Raw genomic sequence first — 21,149 nt, forward strand, 5'->3', positions numbered from 1 at the left:
TGCTCCTGGGGGATTCACGAGATGGAGAGAAGGAATAAGTGAGAGGGCTCACTGACTTCAAAAAGTTCAAGCTGAGACAGGGAGGCAGGTAGCTGTGAAAAGTTACATGAAGTACAGTAAGTCCCCTACATGTAAACGAGTTCTATTCCAAGAGTGCATTCCTAAGTCCAGTTTGCTCATAAGTCCAATAAGTTAGCCTCGGTACCCAACTACCATAATCAGTTATATAGTACTGTACGGTAATGATACTTTGCACACAAATTACATGTAACAAAGACAAATCTTTTTTTTTTTTTTTAATCTCATAGAACAGTACCTTGAGAAGTACAGTAAGCACAGTACAATAGCTGGCATACAGGGGCTGGAATCAAGTGAACAGGCCAGAAGAGTTACTGATGGGGAAGGGAGAGGAGGTGGGAGATGGTAGAGCTGAAGGACCGTCAGCAATAGGAGCTGGAGGGCGCGCTGCAATGTCACTCATGCTTGACACTGATGGCACAGGTTCTGAGTCCTTGCTCGACTCAGTTCTATCTACTCTCTTGAAAAAAACAATGATCCAGTGATTCCTGGATTGTAATGTGCCAGCTACATCACCACTGTTTTACACTTGCTTCCACACATCATGGGCTTGAGATAAAGATACTGTCCTGTACTGTACTGTGCTCTCTACATTACTGGACAGTACACAAAAGATCAACTATTTAGAGAGGATGCATGGGGGTGACAATGTACACCACACATGTAAACTAACTTAAGTGACTCAATGTGCAAATGCACGTTTACATCTTGGGAAGTTTGCAACTTGAAGGTTCATATGCCAAGGACTTCCTTCAGTTACACTGCATGGCTGAGGGAGAGTCCCATTCCCCTCCCACAGTAGAGATTTGCTCTAGGTTGGCGGCTTTCTTGCCATTTAGGTTAACCAAAACCTACCATCCCAACTTCAAACCCTGTGCAACCCAAGCAGAGCTTGGTCCAGCACTCAAGAGTGACATCATTTTTGGTATTGTTGCGAAAGCCTCTTTTCCCCGAGTGCACATACCGTAATTGAACTGGCTGTTGGGCTTCTCGCAGTTGATGATGTTGAAGCGGTAGGGGACAGCGGCCCTCATGCCGCTCACCTTGAAGTAAAACCACTGCTGGTGCTGCGTGCTGTTCACATCGGCATTGACCAGTAAGTCGTACTCAAACCTGCAAAGGCAGAAGCAAAACGGGTGGGTTCAAAGCCTGCAAGAGAGCTGCCAACAATGAGAAGTCCACACATCTCAGGTTCTGGATGACAGATCTAAGACCCAGGATCTCAGTTGGCTGGTAAGCTTTAGTTTTCATCCTTGTCTCACAATTTTGGACACAGGCTCTAAAACATTTAAGGAGAGGGAAGCAGTATCCTGGTATTAAAAAAGAGTCAGTTATACAATTAGAGCACATCTTTTTATTAAACAGTAAGAAAGTTTCAAGTAGTCATGTACGGATGTCAGACTTGGACCATAAAGAAGGCTGAGTGCCAAAGAATTGATGCTTTTGAATTGTGGTGATGGAGAAAACTCTTGAGAGTCCCTTAGACTGCAAGGAAATCAAACCCTACAGACATGAATTTGAGCAAACTCTGGGAGATAGTGGAGGACAGAGGAGCCTAGCGTGCTGTGGTCCATGGGGTCACGGAGACCCAGACATGACTTAGCAACTGAACGATGACAGTAACAATGAAGTGTCTATCCAGTTCGAAAAACGTAAGTGTGCTATATTCCAGAGAAAAATATGGTCACATCTGGCTGGATATGCCATTACTATCTGGTGGCATTACATGACTTTTGAGCATCAGTCTCCTCATATGAAAATTAGAAATAGTGTCTAAACTTGCAGTACTGTTTGTAAAGATTCAGTAGAATAGCATATGTAAATTCCCATCAGGGCAACAAACATGAATTAGATTAGTAATGAAGGATTTTTTGTTTGTCCCCCCCCTTTTTAATTGATTTAGCTTACATGCACTAAAGTATACAAATCTTAAATGTACGATTCAATGAGTTTAAACAAATTCATCTGGACACACCTGTCTGACAGTTCACTGGATCAATATATAGAACAGTTCTTGCACCCCAGAAAGTCCTTATGTGTCTCCACCCTGTCACTATATCTCCAAAAAATTATTTTTTGAGCTTTAGCAACAAAATTGGCAATGCAGTTTTGACTTAATATTATCATGAGGATACTTTGTTTTCAAAAAAGTCTTATCCCAGCCCCTTGACACACTCTTTTTCATAAAATTGAGCTTTATTCTAAGATAAAGTCGCAATAGGGTTTGAAGCAGGGGGAGGACTTGAATCAGATTTTTTTTTTCTTTCAAGCACCCAGTCTTGTTAAGCAAGTAATCAAAGTCAGTATCACCAACAGTAAAACAAAATAACATTGAGTCCTTGCCATTTTATGACATCAGGAAAAGGCAATGTAAAATCATCACCAATGTGAAATTGTTGCCAAAATAAATGTTTCTCTAGAATCTAATCATGAAGCAGGAAACAGATTCTGGTTGCGGGTCATTCTACAATAACCCACTCTGAATTTTTAAAAACATCAGTGTCAATGTCATGAAAGGCCATGAAAAGATGATGAAGTGAATAGTTCTCGAATAATGTGTGTGCCAAGTATGTGGTCTTTGATAGAGTTCTGGAATTAAAAAAAAAAAAAGCCATAAAGGTATTTGTGACCTTTGGGGAAATTTGTGTATAGACACTATCATTACATGATCTTTGAGTTGCATGTGGGATCTTCCAAGACCAGGGATCAAACCCACAGTCCCTGCATTGGCAGGCGGATTCTTAATCACCAGACCACCTGGGAAGTCAAAGTCTCCACTTTCTTGACATCAGCTAATGAGTTCCCCGGTGGTGTGCTGGTAAACATTTAACAGTCAACTTTAGGAAAATAAAAAACCTTCACATGCTGGCCGGTTTGTATGTTGTAAATGCTCCCACCATAATAGATTTCAAACTATCGGTGTGAGGTCCCTGAAAACAGAGGACGGGACAGATAGTCACAAAATGCTGGCTTGAGCTGCCAGGACCTACCCCTGCAGCTTTCCTTACTTACTCACGCACTTGGATGGCTTTGCGAAGATTTCCTGACTCAAAAGCGGAGAAGAACTGCAAGCAGTCAGAAGCAGTATCTTGCAAAGGCCTGAAATGAATTAAAGAACCTGTTATTATAGGAGTGACTGCTATTCTTAGACACGGTTTAACATTTCTTAGAGATAAACTTTACCTTACAGATCTTTAACACGAATTTTCACCATGTTGTTTTTAGGAGAAGGAATGGATTACTAACCTAAAATATTCTTATTCACATGCCATTAAAAGGTTATTCAATATGCCCACCACCCCTCACCCTCGCTCCACTGATGTTCAGGACCACCTACCAAGGCTCATCTAAACTGAAGACAACCTTATTTATAATATCACTTGGCTGGATGAGTCTCCGGACATCCTCAAGTATCTTGATCCTGGAAACGAAAATTGGAAACATTTTAAGGGTTGGCCCTCACTCTTTACTCCCTCCATCCTATGTCATGTGGAAAGCACTTTAGGAGTCATCAGTGATTTATAAAAGGAAAATGCAATAGTATCCCAACCTTGAGCTAAATGAGTACAAAAAGCAGTACGCCTCCTTCCTTTACTTCATTATCAAACAATAAAACTGCACTGAGCAGTGGGAATGTATGAAGCTGTGATGCCAAACTGTAGTTTTAGGAGAATTGTCTACTTGAAGGAGAGTTTTGTCAAGAGCATTTGGGCTGAAGCACTCTGAGAGCTTCTGGCTGTGGGAATAAGAGGGTCCTTTGCACTAAGACAGGAGACATCAGGGTTGCTGACTATTAGCCTCCTCAAGGTCTGGGAGGTGCCAGTAAGACCTTAAACTTTTGTGTCATTTATACTCCTCAGTTCTGTTTGCTCCAAAAGATTATGTCTAAGAAACATCCTTTGTCTAAGAAACAGCAAAGTGTGCTCAGTCAAATCTGACTCTTTGCAGCCCACCAGGCTCCTCTTTCCATAGAAGTCTCTAGGCAAAACTACTGGAATAGGTTGCCGTTTCCTCCTCCAGGGAATCTTCCTGATCTAGGGATCAAACAAACCCACATCTCCTGTGTCTCCTGCACTGGCAGGTGGATTTTTACCACTGTGCCACCTGAGAAGCCCAAGGAACAGCAATATCCAGGAGACTGCAGTACGAGAGAGGAAGACTATCTGAGGATCCTTCAGATTCCCTCCCTAAGTTTCCACTCTGGGTCTCTGTGGCAGGGAGTGGTAGGAGAAGAGGAAGGATAGGTCAACACGAGGCTTGAATGCAGGGGAAAGTGTCCTGGCCAGGGGGGTGTGGAGGTGAGCCAGCCCCCGCAGTGGGTCTCTCGGGAAACAGAGCATTAAGATAAGGTCAGAGATGTGAGGTCAGAGATGTCAGAGGTCAGAGACGTCAGCCAAAAGACCAAGCAGGAGCACTTTTTTCTTGGGGTCCACCATCAATTTGCTGATGAACTTGAATATAAGTTAATAAAACTTACTGCTATGCACACTTTATTGCATAGACTTAATGCATATATACTCAATTTTTTTCCGTGAAGATAGGTTTTTTTCCCCTTGGCTTTAGTAATTTTCTTTTTAATCTCACTAGGCCATTCCCAAGAAAAACTCTCTTCCAGGCATGCTGGGAATAATCCATTACCCAAAGTTTCTTCCCTGGAAGATGCCTTTTTTTCCTTACAATCCTCAGTGATGCAGCCAAACTATTCCCCAAGGCACGTCAGGTTCTGTAAGGTTGGGGCTGTTGCATGGAGGTCTACCATATTCTCGAATCAAGAGATCAGACTCCAATTTGCAGTGAATGAGAAAAGTGATCCCAAATAATCCACACTTGTTTGTTTGTTTGCTTTCCTGAGGAACTTCCTTTAAGGAATGATCCCAGTGTTTGGTGAAACTAGATAATCTTTTCCTTTTGTAGGATTTGCAATGGACAGGAGCTAAGCAGTTGCATTTGAATCATCTAAGAAACTCATTTTGCAGACATACATCTACTACCTGGAGGAGGGCACGGCAACCAACTCCAGTATTATTGCCTGGAGAACCCCATGGAGAGAGGAGCCTGGTGGATTATAGTCCATGGGGTCACAAAGAGTCGGACACAGCTGAATAACCAACACTTTTCACTTTTCACTTTAAGGTCTACCACTCTATACTTGGTTCTGAAATGTCCTAGTAGAGAGACAAGTTTGTATATTTGGCAAAATGTTCTTAAGGGTCGTGGGGTTTTTAAAAAATTTTTTTGATGTGGACCATTTTTAAAGTCTTTATTGAATTTGTTACAATATCGCTTCTGTCTTTATGCTTTAGTGTTTTGGCATGCAGGAGCTTAGCTCCCTGACCAGGGATTGAATCAGCAACCCCTGCACTGGAAGGTAAAGTCCTAAGCACTGGACCATCAAGGAAGCTTGTCCTTAAGGATTTTCAGATGCTCCTGACTAATGTTCACTGTCTTGAGGATAACAGAACTATCTGCACCAACCATTCCACCTACAAAAATATTTACTAAAGAAGAAAAAGAAAAAAAAAAAAAACATAGCTCCCAAGTTAGTAACACCATCACCTTTGGACTCCACATTTACGTTGCAACATAGGCTGGGCAGAGAGAGGTGGACAATGGCCCCAGAAATCAGGAAATGCCATCATGGTGAAGTCAGCCACAGATCTGGTTCTCCTGGCTTTGGCCATGTAAAGATAGGGGTCATGGAAGACCACAGGCTTCAGATGTGTCTGCAGGAGCTGATCTATGAATTCGGCAGTTTCTCTAGTCTTAGTGGAATTGGAAAAGGAAGCACTTATCCTTGGGCAGGAAATCGCATCCATGTCCCAGGCATCCTCTAGGAAGGATGCCTGAATGTCTGAGACGTCACTTCCAGAAGAACCTATCCCAGGATCATTAGAGTGTACATTTCTGTATGAATTCATCCCAGGTCCTCTTTTGGAAATTAGATGTATGCTGGACCTCCCCATCTTCACCCTGCTCAGAAGAGAGGTTTGGACCGGGACTTCTTTTTCTTGTCCCCCAGAGATTTGGTCCTTATTCAAGCAAAGCCCCTTTGGGGAGGCAGCAGTCGGAATGTGATGATGATTGGCATACTCAGTCTCATCAGAATTCAGATCATCTCCAGGCTTGGACTCCAGTTCCTTCAGGTTAAAAGGGGAAAGGAATATGTCATTGTTTCCTTCCAATAGAGAATGCAATCTGATCCCTGTCCTTACTCTCTGGGCAAAGAGCTAAGCATAAATCCTGTCAACTGGAAAGCTTTTTCCAAAGTCAGTCAATGAAAGTCTAAGCTTCAAGAGTCAAAGAAATGGTAGAATCCTAGCAACTCACATTTGGAAGGGGCATTCAGTGGGTGTAGTACAGTTCTACATGAATGCCTCCTGTGACACCTCGAGCATTTACAGTCTAGGCAAACAACTCACTTACAGAAGCTTCCTTGCATCCCGAGGTGCTTCTTTGCATTTGTGGGTGATTTTGATTATTTTTAAGATATTCTTTTTTACATTTAATGAAAATTTCCTTCCCTGAAACTTTTACCCACTGATCCCCTTCTGCTTTCTAGAGCAAAATACAGTATGTTAACTCTCTTCTGTAAGTGACTTAGCTTATACTCTTAGAAGTGGCTAAATTCATGCTTTATTAAGAATCATAAGAAAAGAATGGAGGTCCAAAAGTAGGTCTAAAATTAGGTGGGAGCAGCAGTAGCAGCAGCAGCTAGTCACTGAGCTGACATCACTAGGTATAAGGTTCTTGATTTGTATCCACTAACAAAGAAACCCTAGAATCAGGCTGGTCACCTTCAGAAAGCCAAGGAGTACAACCTTTCCATTTTGACAGGGGGACAATTAAATCACCGAGATTTTCACTTGCTTATCAGTGTGTGGGGGTAGGCACCTTGCCCACCAGACAACAGGCTGCAATGTGAGCCTTCATCCTACTTCCTTCCTAGGTCCCGGTGTCACACTGTAGAACCCTTGCATGCATTTGTGGCTCAGCCACCTTCTCACGTTTGTGTTTAGCCTTACGCTTCTCTTTCAGAAAGATCCCAGAAGCAGACTGCTAAAAATGAGTGATGCTTTCCTTGTGGAAACCTGTCTGGCCTCCCAGCACCTGCAAAGAACCCATGGGCATCACCAAGGAGCAGAGCCACAGTGGACATCCTACCTCAAAGCTGCAGGAGAGCTCAAGACACATTGCCTTGTATTGCTTTAGTTCTTCTTCAGGTCGGTCAAGACCAGGTTTGGAGCTCAGCTTGTTCACATCTGTTTCCAAGTCATCATCCTGCAATGGAATAGTCAAAACATATGTTACCGACAGGCGTATGTTTATTCAAAACATATGCCATCCTGAGAAATATCAAGACAAGCTACAGATGTGATTCTTCAGAATCATGGGCACAGTTCTCTTGCCTCCAAATTATAGGGCTAGCCTAATCAAGGATAATTTAATATGTAAGATTCTTAAATAAAAAGAAAGAAGATAATTTTTCTCAGCACTCATGTCAGTATTTATCAACATTCATCACAAATAAATAATTTATGCAAAATGAGATGAACTGGGTAAACAATATAAAAGAATTGCTTTTATCTCATCACCACTTTCTTCAACATAATTGTAACTGTCATATTTATTCATCTATCTACCCATTTAAATAATTCTTTTTGCAAATATTTAATGAGCATCAACTATGAAAGGGTACTAGCCCAGGCACTGAGACCCAGAGATAATGGAACAGACCAAGGTCCATGATTCCATAAAACTTGCCTTCTAGTGAGAGAAGGGAGACAAGAATTAAGAAAGCAAATGCATGAACAAGGTGACTTCAAACAGTGATAAATGTCATGGGAAGAAGGAAAGGGGGTAGTGCCGGGGTCCAGCCCCAGTGGATTCAGGGAATTTCAAGCAGGGACAGAGTCAGAGTCTGGGAAAGGACTATTTAATTAGAAATATAAAGAGATTAGGAAAGAATACTGTAGTAGGAAAATTAGTGGAGAAAAGATGCTGAATAACTTGGTTTACGCAGAAAACTAATAAAACCTCGAGACAAGAGGTTTGCACCATCTATGTTAGGCCACTGGCGCCCACTTGAATAGCGGAAGGTGCCCCGCCTTGGGCTCCCTCTCACGTGGATCTTAGAAGCCAGGGCAAGTAAGTAGACTTGGCGAGCCTCCAAGCTCCAGATGGGAATTCAGCTGGAAAAGGGGAGAAAAGAATGACATGGGAGAGCCCAGCATCGGTGCAAGACTCACAATTTTATTTTCAAAATCAGCTTATATACCCCAAGTTGTACATAAAGAAATAATGGAATATGCTGAGTTATGCAGGGGCAGCAGTCCTGACCCTCATTGAGACTAGGCTTTCTTTTTGCATACCTTCCCATATACAAAAGGTCTCAGGTGATTTACATTATCTTCTGGCCAAGAGCCCTGTTAACATTTTTATGGCTCTTTTCCTAGATAAATGTCTATCAACCAGAAAAACTCTTTTTCCCTAGAAGAGTTTTTTCTTTACTCTGCATCACCCTCAAAGTACTAAATAAAGTTACATTCCTGTAGAACAAAGGTGCAGTGGGTTATAACAAAGAAAGTACTTAACTCAAAGATCTAATGTTGCTAATACCAGATCTACTACCTGTTTTTTCTATATACCAACTATATCTACAAATAAAAGATATGAAAATTTGGCAGCAAGTATTGGCTCAACAAATGAAACCTTTAATCAGTCCTATTCTAATGATTTTGACTCCTTGGAAGCCGCTACATTCCTAGGATGTTTTAAGCTTCCTGTGCCTCTCGAGGTCGGGAGGCCGCAAACAATCACATATGCAGCTGTAAGAGTCCAGCAGGCAGGTTAGAAAGCCATCAGAGAGGTTTTTGGATTGAAACACTCTTATTATGCCCAGGAGATTTATTATCTCAAAGCTCTAAATTAACTTTTTCCAGAAAAAGGTGGTGGGGGGACAGGCCCCCTGTTAATGTCAGAAGAGTAGGTAGAAAGCATAACACAGTAAAGCAGGCAGACTCTGGTTTTGGGGGGTGGATGCTCAGGAAATTCCAAGGGAACTCCTGAAGCCTGATCATGCCCTTGCATTTTGTCAGGCTTCCTTCCTCATGACCTTTGCCAGTGGGATTCCTCATGCTGGCTCCCAGCAGGGTAGAGTGATTATGAGTGAGGCTGGGGTACAAGAAGCTGAGGAAGTCACATTTTAACTAGACCTAAATGATCATAAGGGCTAACTAGGTAAAGACTTGAGGAAAGGAATTACTAACAACAACAAAAAAAAAATACAAAAACAGCTTAAATTTGCTTACAGAAAGAAGGTGGCTGAATGTATACACTCACATACAGAACAAGAATGTTTATGAATGTATAACTGAATCACTTTGCTGTACACAAGAAATTAATACCACATGATAAATCAACTATAGTTCAATCAAATAGTTTTAAAAAAACTTTTACATAGAAGGTGGTTAAAGCATAAAGTGTAAGAGGAAGACTGGAGGAGTCAAAATGATGCTGGAACTCCCAGGCTCTGAGGAGGTGGTTGTAACCTCCAGCTACACCTTTGTACCTCTCCAGCTATCTCTTTGTACATCTAAAAGTTTACCAAGTCACCAGCAGCCATTTCTTCACTGGACTGAATAATCCCAGACCCTTTATCCTTCTTCTATATCATCATTTCATAACAGTTTTATAGCGATGGTGACTCTCCTCCAAACACTTCTCTATTTTCCAAAGGTTATAGATTCATACAGAGAAAGAACATCAAGAATCAAACAGTGTAATCTCTTCATCTCTCTGTGCTTCTCCTAGATCAAGTTTCCCTAATAAAACGGAGCAGAAGGGAGGAATGCAGATTCTACCCTATAGTTTAGGAGTCTATTTTGTTAGTTAAGGAAAAATCTGAGAGTCCTGAGAGTCTGGATTAGTCTTCCCTAAATCAAATAAATTGTAAAAAATAAATGTTTATATTCCTGATTCAGGGGACAAAAATGCAATATTTCATCCATCTTCTGCAAGTTCCCTCCAAACTTTAAAAGAAATACAGATTTCCATGAGGTTGATATAATGATATCTTCAAACCCAAATTCCTTAGCCTGGTATTAGAGATCCCAAGACTTATCCGTTCCAGCTTCATCTGTCAGATCCTCCTTGCTTCCACCATCTCTGCTCCAGCCTCAGCCATGCCCTGAGGTGGCACCAATAGAAATGCAACCTGGCAAGCATTGAGAAGCATCTCCCCACCAGCAAGTAAGGCCAGTATGTCTGGTGTGAAGAGTGTTCGGTAGCCCATGAGTTTCAGCCTAACTAGGTGATCTACTTAGCATTAGAGCAGAACTTAGCAATCTATGGATTTCCCAGGTGGTGCTAGTGGTAAAGAACCTACCTGCCAATGCAGGAGACGTAAGAGATGCAGGTTCAATTCCCTGAGACAGGAAGATCCCCTGGAAGAGGGCATGGGAACCGACTCCAGCATTCTTGCCTGGAGAACCCCATGGAGAGAGGAGCCTGGTGGGCTATGGTACATAGGGTCACAACTGATGACCACAACTAATCACAACTATGTACACAGGTCACGACTGATGACCCACTGCTTGTTTGTGTAAATAAAGTAACACAACCATGCCCATTCATTTATATATTGTCTATGATGCCTTTCTCAGTGTAATAGTAAAGTACTTGTAAGAGACCATTACTTTTTAAAAAATATTTATTTATTTATTTGGCTGCACCGGCTCTTAGTTGCAGCATGTGGGATCTAGTTCCCTGATCAACCAAGGATCAAACCTTGGCCCGCTGCATTGGGAGCTTGGAGTCTTAGCTACTGGACCACCAGGGAATTCCCCCAGAGATCCCTTCTGGTCTTTAAAGATTGAATCTTGACCTCTGAATCTCCAGGCATTCAGGCAGGTTGTCAACTCCTTCCATATTTTATAAATACCATTTATATTTATTTATCAGTAGACCAACTTCTCTGCACTCACAGCAACCCAGACAATCTTCATCATTTAGGGATTCTGGAACCCATACAACCCAGATAAGGTCCTTCTTCCTCAGACTGGACCTTTCCAATACTGACTTTGGCCAGTATTAGATTTGAGTTCAACACCCTTTTGAAGGGACTAACTTGAACTCTGGCAGAGACAATCCCCAAGTTGACCAGACTGATTTCTTTGAAGATAAAAACTGTCTCATTTGCTTTTGTATAATATCATCCCTAAGAACTTAGCATGCTGCTGCACACATGAATCATATCCAAGAAAATATCTGAAAGAAATAAAAAGTTTAAGAGGAGGAAAAAAAGGAAGAGCTTGAATTCACTCTGTACATCCTCTTCTCCAGGGTCTATCTAAATCTAATGTTTATTTTCATGAAGAAAAAATCATGGCCAACTCCCAGTTGATATTCATTGTAAGTTTCTCCTTCCTTATGATGACACTTTTCAATCAAACAATAGCATCAGACTATTCACACTCAAGACCCTTTACAGATATAAGAAGTTCCTTTTAATAATTCTTTCTAACAGACTTCTCCCGATTAGCAACTAAGATTTTTCAAATGAAAAGGCCATAAATTACAGGCCTGGGTTACCTCTCTGACCAGAAATAAATACTCTTGGTTTCTTGCCCATATGCTGCTGCTGCTGTGTCACTTCACTCATGTCTGACTCTTTTCGACCCTATGGACCATAGCCCGCCAGGCTCTTCTGTCCATGGGATCCTCCAGACAAGAATACTGGAGTGGGTTGCCATTTCCTCCTCCAGGAGATCTTCCCGACCCAGCCATCAAACCCGCATCTCTTACGTCTCCTGCATTGGCAGGCAGGTTCTTTACCACCAGCATCTCCTGGGAAGGCTTGGCCACATATCTAGGAGAAAATGCTGCTGGCTTCTCCTGGGGAAAACAAGTTTGCTGGGGCACCAGTTCCCTGACTCTTGCAACACCCCCAGAATCAAGCCCTTACTCCACTGTTCCTCTGTTTCTCTACAATGCATGCTCACACACTAACTTCTCGCCTTCTCCTTGGCTTGAAGGCTCTTGATGAATTATTTCCAGGGCCTCACTCATTTGTCTTATGCTTCCTTCCCAGCTGGATTTATTTATTTGTTTAGATTCCACTCCATCCCAACCCACCATCATCTGCAGAGCCAGGGGTGGGGGCAGGGAGATGGTCTGAGAGCTCCCCATCCCACAATCCCATGCTGTGTGAAGTCAGGCACCAGCCTGCAACTTGTCCCTTCATATCAGATACAAGAGATTACTGACGCTCAGCATCAAACATTCAGTTATCAAAGAGCCCACAAGAGGGGAGGGAAAGTGGCATTGATGAATGACTGCAGCAGCACAGTATTATTCAAAATAATTCAGCAAGTTCTCCATAGGCCTGCACTGGCAAGCCACAACAAAGAGCCAATTTGCTTCTGATGACTTCAAAAATGATTCTGTTCATCAGCAAAACCCTGCTGCAATATCAGTAACACTGATATGAGCACACTGCAATATCAGTAACAGCCTTAACCTAGAGACCTCACTAAGAGGTAGACCCTCTATGTCTTGTACTACTAATAGCAAGGTGGGTGATTATTATGATAGAGAATGCAAAAAGTCCCTTTCTCTCTAGGTAGATATGTAGGTGGAAGAGAAGGGAGAGAGGAGGATGGAATGATGGATGGCTAGATAGATGAACAGATAGATACAGGTGAGCTAGATAGACAGATATAAATAGGTAGGTAGATGTGAGATATATAAATTGACATATAGATGATAGACAGGTAGATAGGTAAATATATAGATAGATAAAGGTGAAATACATAGAACTACAGATAGGGATGATAGGTAGGTAGGTAGGTTGATAGATACACATGAGACAGGTAAATAGACATACACGTAATAGAAAGATAGGTAGATGATAGATATATCAACAAATATAGATGACAGACATATAGGTAGGTACATAAATAGACATGAGATAGATAGACATACAGATGATAGGTGATAACTAGACAGATAGACAGATTTTTAAACTCAGACTTCATCTCCAAGAAGGTCATAAAAGCTAGCGCATGCTTTTCAGTCTTACTTCCCCGGTGTCAAAATTAAGGAACTGTAACTTGAAGGAACTTGTTCATAGCCACCAACAGAAATGGAGATATGATTATAACTCATAGATGAATTATCATTTTTCTAGAGCAGTAATTATCAACCACAGGGTGATCCACCACCCCCCACCCCCGCCCAGAGATAGGTGGCAAGTCCTAAAGACAGTTTTGGGCCTCTCGGGTGACTCGAGAATACAGGAGACTCAGGTTTGATCCCGATCCCTAGGTCAGGAAGATCCCCTGGAGAAGGGAATGACAACTCATTCCAGTGTTCTCGCCTGGAGAATCCCAGAGGCGCTCTGAGGGCCACAGTCCATGGGGTCGCCAAGAGTCAGACACGATCTAGTGACTAAACGAGAAGGGACAGTTTTGTTCACGACTGAGGGGTCAAAGTGGTGGGTGTCACCAGCAGCTTGTGCACTGAGGTCAGGGATGCTGCTAAACACCCTACAATGCACAAGACAAGCCACCACAACTAAGAATTATCTGGTCGAATGCCAACAGTGCCATCGTGCAGAAAGTCTTTTCTAGAAATGCAGTCAGGAGACTGTGCCCCACCGTCCCTATTGTTTGCACCTCTGTCTACAGCTGCCTTTGTGCTACAACAGCAAAGCTGAGTCATTGCAACAGAGACTGAACGGTCCACAAAGCCGAGAGCGATGATCATTCGACCTCTCATAGAAAGTTTGCTCGCCGCCACTCTATAGCACAGGTTAGCAGTAATAGAGACTGACAGGCATTACTCTCCTACTGGTTAGGATGTTCACAATACAACCCAAAGGAATACAGTTCACATCGACTCCAAGGTAAACGGAGTTGCACAACACAGTGGTCCTGTGTGTACAGAGTGAGTAGAAAAGGCTAACTTACAAAGATACTAGAGATCTACCAGACAAAGTTTCCTAGGAAATCTTTCCGTGGTCTCTGCCTGAATGCTATTCACACTTATTAAATGCACCAACCAGGAGTGTCTACCTGAGGCTCATCCTGATGGAATACTAGTGCCTTAATAATGGATAGCCTCTGATGTGACAATAAGATTGTACAGGACCTACCAAGACGCAAATGATAACAGTAGCAGTCATTAACTGAGCATTGGTATCTTTGGGGCCCCGCAGTGGAAGAGCAAAGTGAAAGTTGCTCAGTCGTGTCGCCGCTTTGCGACCCCCTGGACTACACAGTCCGTGGAATTCTCCAGGCCAGAATACTGGAGTGGGTAGCCATTTCCCTCTCCAGGGGATCTTCCCAACCCAGGGATTGAACTCAGGTCTCCCACACTGCGGGCGGATTCTGTTCCAGCTGAGCCACCAGGAAAGCCCAAGAATACTGGAGTGGGAAGCCTATCCCTTCTCCCAGGGGATCTTCCCGACCCAGGAATCAAACCGGGATCTCCTGCATTGCAGGCAGATTCCTCACCAGCTGAGCTACCAGGGAAGCACAAAAGTGTGTCCTTAAAGTTTACTCTGGGTTCAGCTGAACATAGACAAGGGCATTTTCCTTTGAGAACTGTGAGTGTGGAGAGCATCTGAATCCAGGACCAGTGCACCTACTTCCTCTTTCACATCTTCAGAGTCTGAGTCTTTGTCTTCCTCTTCCTCACCATCATCTTCATAATCTTCTAAGTGGGGGGAAAAAAAAACAGAGGTGGGTTGCAATTCTTAGAACACAATGGTTAGTTCTTACAACTAGGAGGCTATTACTAAGTGCACAAGACCTCAACACGGGCTAGCGATTATTGAATGTGTAATTAGTGCAAATATAGGCACACAAGAGCACTATTTCATGAAGTCTAAAGTGCTGCCCCACACTGAATGCAAAACGAGTGCAGAATAAAATGACACATGGCTTCCCAGACGGCTCAAGCAGTAAAGGATATGCCTGCAATGCAGGAGATGCAGGTTCAGTCCCAGAGTTGGGAAGATCCCCTGGGAGAGGAAATGGCAGCCCACTCCAGTATTCTTGCCTGGAGAACCCCATGGACAAAGGAGCTTTGCAGGCTATAGTTCATGGGGTCACAAAGATTTGGACACGACAGAGCGACTTAGCAGGCGTGTGGGCCATTCTGGCTTCCTCCACCCGATATAGAAGTAGTTATACAACTAACATTGCCAGAGTTTAGTGATCACATACATGTCAAAGCTGCTGTAATGTCGACAGCAATTTGATTGACTCCCTAATTTTAGTACGAAGGAACTTGTTTAAAACAAAAGTCCAAAGAAAGCATCCAGTATCATTGCAACAAGATGATGCCTACAGAAAATCTGTTCCCTGCAAAAAGGACAAAGTTGAAAACCACTAGAATCTTCAGACAACACAATCTTCTTGGACTTGGACAACCACACTGTCAAGGATTCTAACATGACTACTGTGGGGGTGGTAAACAGCAAAAGTTTGATTTCAATTCCATCCTTAGGGAAAATTCATTCCAGAACCAGTCTGCACAGTGGAGGGACTCCATCATGGGACTGGAAATAGATTTTTTTTTTTTAATCAGCTGAGATGACTATACAGTCATTCCATCCGTTCAGTTCAGTCACTCAGTCGTGTCTGACTCTCTGTGACCCCATGGACTGCAGCATGCCAGGCTTCCCTGTTCATCACCAACTCCTGGAGCCTACTCAAATTCATGTCCATCGAGTCAGTGGTGCAAACTGGCAACAATTAATAATGAAGGACAAAATTAATGAGCTTGGTATTATGAAAAATTTGCCTTTTCATTCATCTCTCTAATTAGCTTATTAGATAATCATGGTTAATCTGTAAAAAGCAAAAAAAAAAAAAAAAGCCAATTCTACTTTCATCCACATTCCTCTGAAATATTATCCAAATGCAAAAATTCATCATAAAGCTTAGAGCTCGTAAAATGAGTGCAGAATAACTACCCACACATTGTGTATGTGCCTAGTCACTCAGTTGTGTCTGACTCTTTGTGACCCTATGGACTGCAGTCTGCCAGACTTCTCTGTCCATGGGATTCTCCAGGCAAGAATACTGGAGTGGGTTGCTATTTCTTTCTTCAGGGGATCTTCCCGGCCCAAGGATCAAACCCGCCTCTCCTGCATTGGCAGGTAGACTTTTTACCACTGAGTCACAGGAAGGTCTGTATATCCACATATTTACCTTCAGTTAGAACACGTGGAGCTTCAGAGGTGACGATCCCAGGGGCTAGAAAAGAATAAGCACTTCTGGTTGTGACCAAGGGAAGTGGACTCTTAGGGTAGCATTGTCTCAGGATCTGAAGAACAATGGAGACGACAGGCTCCAGACTTTGGTCATCCAGGCAGTTCTAAACAAAGAGAATATCCGATCAGACACCACCATCTTGTGCAGAGTCCCTTTGCTATAATGGTATTTTAGGTAATGAACTGCATACAGCCTAAATGCACAGTAAATACCCTTAAGGTAGACCATCTAATCTGAACATTCTAACGTAGCATTTTGTCTGATGCAGAATCTGCTTTGGTCCAGTCTATCATCTACAGGTTTATTTCTCTTTTACAGCTCATATATTACTGGAGTGAATTAAATCTGAAAACACACCTGAAAGATTTTCAAGGGAGGCTGCACCTAAGGTAAGACATCGTCTAGAAGCGCTGAGGGAAGGAAAGGAAATGGCATCTTCCTTCAACCATCCATGTGTCACTGTGAATTATCCCCTAGATTAGAAAATGAGCAGCTGAACTGAGAGGAGTCTTACTGTTCTCTTTCAGCTATTATCTGAAGGGGGAATATCAAGGAAAATGTAAAATACGAAATCGGAAGAAAGAGTAAGAGAATCCCAAGCACCTAAATTAAATAGCATGCCTCTTCTCAAAGCGCTTCCACAGTGTCGGTCCTTCTTGGTAGCAAGACAAAGCAAAGAAAAATTGAGTTTGCAAGAGGTAACATTTTGATACTGATGGAACATGACAAGATCCTGCTTTTCAGGCACCATGAAAAATGTAAGAACAAGTATACTAAACTGAGAGAGAGAGAGAAAGTTGGGAGTGGTCAGGATCTCTGTGGCAAAAGCATGGCCATTTTCTTCAGTCTCTTAGTAAACATTTTGTCTCCTGAATTTGGTACAGAGAGTTGATTAATGAAAGCCTCCAGCGTGATATTCCTAAAGGGCTTCCAGTAAGCTCTGAGGCCAATAAGTCATAGCAGGAGATATGGAGGATACTTTAGACCATGCCACAGAGCAGGGACTGTCTACAGTAACACCCTGCCTGGCACCTTCAGGCCCACATTACAGGCAGCCCCACAGGAAAGAACATGGAGGGAAAAAATTTAATAAAATGTAAGCCATAAATTCAAGCTACCCAAATGACTCCAGAGTGAAATAAAAGTAAGCCAACTTTCAAAACAGAAAGTTCTTAATACAATCAAGAATGCCTGGGACGTCCCTAGTGGTCCAATGGGTAAGATTTCACCTTCCAATGCAGAAGGTGTGGGTTCAGTCCCTGGTCAGAGAGCTAAGATCCCACATGCCTTGCAATCAAAAAACCAAAACATAAAAGCAACAAAATCAATATTGTAACAAACTCAATAAAGACTTCAAAATTGGTCCACATCATAAAGAAAAAAACCAATGCTATCTCTCTTCAGTGTGCTCAGATAATATCAATCAGGTAACCTGAACCAACAGCAGGAAACACTTTCCATGGAAAATAAATTAGTTGAGGCTATTTCATCACCGAAAGTAAGACTTAGTCACTCAGTCAAGTGCAACTCTTTGCGACTGTAGCCCACCAGGCTCCTCTGTCCATGGAATTCTCCAGGCCAGAATACTGAAGTGGGTAGCCTTTCCCTTCTCCAGGGGATCTTCCCAACCCAGGGATCGATGCCAGGTCTCCTGCATTGCAGATGGATCCTTTACCATCTGAGTTACCCAAGAAGCCCACTTCATTGCTGGGACTGCTCAAATAGTCTCAAGTGCTTAGTGAAAGCTATGAGGATTGGAAAAAGAGAAAACCGAATGTGGACGATGAAGAGAGGTGAGTGAGGTGGATGACTGATTAGAGGTAATGCTCTGAGTTACACCCTTAGGAGATATGGAGCCAAGTCCAGGCCAGGAAACTTGATCAAACCCAGCAGTACTCTGGAAGCCAGGTCTATGACTGTCACCGGTATTATTGCTGATGATGGAAACAATGTCTTACTTAGTGTGGGATGGTGCAGGTGAAAAGCAAATGAAAGGATGGAGGAAGTCCAAGTGCCCTCTTGGACTAGGCCATGCCATGAACTGACTTTGGGTGATGGTGTCTACAGAAACCTAGACATTAGGGATAATGTTATATTGGGTGTCTGCTCTACTCTGGAGAAAACATTTATGAATTTGAAGGTGATCCTTGGACTGATACTATGTATAAGATAGACCACCAAGGAGAACCTACTGTGAAGCTAAGGAAGCTCTACTCAGTGCTCCAGGTGACCTAAATGAGAAGGAAACCAGAAAAGAAGGGACGTGTGTGGGTGTGACTGACTCACTTTGCTGTACAGCAGAAAGGAACACAAGACTGTAAAGGAACCGTGTGCACAGTTGTGTCCAACTCTTTGCGACCTCATGGACGGTAACCAGCCAGGCTCCTCCATCCATGGTGTTTTCCAGGCAAGAACCCTGGAGTGGGTTGCCATTTCCTACTCCAAATGCAACCATATTCCAATAAAAATTAATTTAAGAGAATAAAGATGATCCTTGAGTCCAAGTTATTGGAACAGAAATGCCTAGATCTTTTGCCAACATTTTCCTAGTCTTAATGCATCATGACCAAGACCCAGGTGAGGCAAGAAGGGGCTCAGGACACAAAATTTAAGCAGGCATGCACCCTCCAGCTCCTGCAAATGCAGGGTAGCCACTTGTGTTGTGTATCATCAAATGATAAGACTCCAAGATATAGGATCTCTGTGGACAAATATCTCAGAATTGGGGCAAAGGTGACATCTATAAGTGCACTCTTCCCATAACTCCAAATCATCCACCTGCTACTTGAAAAAGATGATGAAATGCAAGAGTGCTTAAAATATTCAGCTCACGTTTAATATCATTGAGTCAGCTGTGGGATGGTAAATATCCTACTTTCATAATACGTAAGTGAAACAGAGGATAGCACACAGCTCAGATCAGACCAAGGCCATCTGAATTCAAATCCTTGTCTGCACCCCGCTGTTCACTGCAGCACTGTTCACAATAACCCAGACATGGAGGCAACCTAAATGTCCATTGACAGAGGAACGGAAAAAGATGTGGTGCGTGTACACAGTGGAGTACTTCTCAGCCATAAAAAGAATGAAATAATGCCACTTGCAGCCTCATGGATGGATCTAGAGAGTGCCATACTGAGTGAAGTATGTCAGAGGAGAAATATTGTATGACACCCCTTATATGTGGAATCTAAAAAGAAATGATACAAATGAACATATTGACCAAACAGAAAGAGACTCACAGACTTAGAGAATGAACTCACAGTGGCCGGGGGAGAAGGGATAGTTAGGGAGTTTGGAAAGACCATGTACACTGCTATATTCAAAATGGATAACCTACTGCAGAGAACAGGGAACTCTGCTCAATGTTATGTGACAACCTGGATGGAACAGGAATTTGGGGGAGAATGGATACGTGTATATGTATGGCTGAGTCCCTTTGCTATTCACCTAAATCTACCCCAACATTGTTAACTGGCTATACCCTAACATTAAAAGAAAGTTTAATGTTGAAACAAAAGACAAACCAAAAAAAAAAAAAAATCCTGGGCTGACAAGGACTAACTGTACAACTCAGAACCCTGGTGAGTTACTATACCTCTCTTTTCAACTTCCTTCCCTGTAAAGAAGAGATGCTATCAGAACCTCTCTGATAAAGACTGTATCTGAATTAAATAAGTTGTACGTAAGATGAGTGCCTAATAGTAAACACTCGGTAAGTGAGCTAGGAGGATGCCAGGAGGCATCATTAGGATCATAAAATCTCATAAGAATCTGAAAAGATCTTAGGAGACCACTGCTAACTCACGGCAGAGTCCTAGAAACAATTCTCACAATAACCAAATGAGATGGTCTAGCGGAAGAGGCGCTCAAGGAAGAAACGGTCCTGGGTTTAAGCTCCAGATCTGCTTCTCACTGGGCTTCCCTGGTGGGTCAGTGGTAAGGAATCCGCCTGCGATGCAGGAAACGTGGGTTCCATCCCTGGGCTGGGAAGATGCCCTGGAGAAGGAGATGGCAACCCACTCCAGTATTCTTGCCTGTTGGAAATCCCATGGACAGAGGAGCCTGGTGGGCTATAGTTCATGGGGTCGCAAGCAGACTGAGTGAATAAACAAGTGCTTCTCACCAACCAAAGCTATCAGCATCTCCTGCCTCGCCTCTCATGATCTGACTGCTCCCCTTGCCCTCCTAACTCCTCCTCCTCTCATGCCCTGGGATACTCCCCTCCAGTGGCAGCCAGCATGATCCTTGACAAGTTGAAATCTACTTTGCAAATCATCATCTCTACCATGTGGGCGTGAGTGTTGAGTTCCTTCGGTCGTGTCTGACTCTTTGCAATCTCATGGACTGTAACCCACTAGGCTCCTCCGTCCATGGGGATTCTCAAGGCAAGAATATTGGGGTGGGTTGCCACGCCCCCCTCCAGGGGGTCTTCCCAGCCCAGGGATCAAATTCACATCTCTCGAGTCTCCTGCTTTGGCAGGCAGGTTCTTTACCGCTAGTGCCGCCAGGGAAGTCCCATCTCTACTATACCTGCTGCCTATATTACAGTGATCCTGATTTCCCCTGTAAGACAGTAAGTTTCCTGAGGAGGATGGAAACTCTAATCACCTCCTTGAACATGTGCCCTAACCCCAGTGCCTTTCACAAAGTAGGAGCTTAGGAAACATTTACTGAATAAAGAGTAAATGAGCTCCGATCACCCTGACCTCCAGCATATTAAGCTCCCGATCCCAAGTGGCTAACACTCCCTTGGGAGATCCACAGTGCTGGGGAAATCAGTCCTGTGGA

The 21,149-nt window shown here is 43.0% G+C and overlaps 1 protein-coding gene across 1 annotated transcript in view; it reads right to left on the reverse strand.

The window, feature by feature from the left end:
- Positions 1-21,149, reverse strand: part of AGBL1 (AGBL carboxypeptidase 1) — a 411,763-nt gene that overhangs the window by 219,803 nt on the left and 170,811 nt on the right. The window contains exons 8-14 of the mRNA XM_040257131.1: positions 16,296-16,461; positions 14,726-14,793; positions 7,240-7,356; positions 5,635-6,215; positions 3,416-3,499; positions 3,091-3,177; positions 1,043-1,191 (exon numbers count right to left, since the gene is read on the reverse strand). Of these exons, the coding sequence (XP_040113065.1) occupies positions 1,043-1,191; positions 3,091-3,177; positions 3,416-3,499; positions 5,635-6,215; positions 7,240-7,356; positions 14,726-14,793; positions 16,296-16,461 (1,252 nt within the window). The remainder of the gene's footprint in view (positions 1-1,042; positions 1,192-3,090; positions 3,178-3,415; positions 3,500-5,634; positions 6,216-7,239; positions 7,357-14,725; positions 14,794-16,295; positions 16,462-21,149) is intronic.

The sequence above is a fragment of the Oryx dammah genome, unplaced genomic scaffold, assembly GCF_014754425.2.
Source record: "Oryx dammah isolate SB20612 unplaced genomic scaffold, SCBI_Odam_1.1 HiC_scaffold_16, whole genome shotgun sequence".
Taxonomy (NCBI): Eukaryota; Metazoa; Chordata; class Mammalia; order Artiodactyla; family Bovidae; genus Oryx; species Oryx dammah.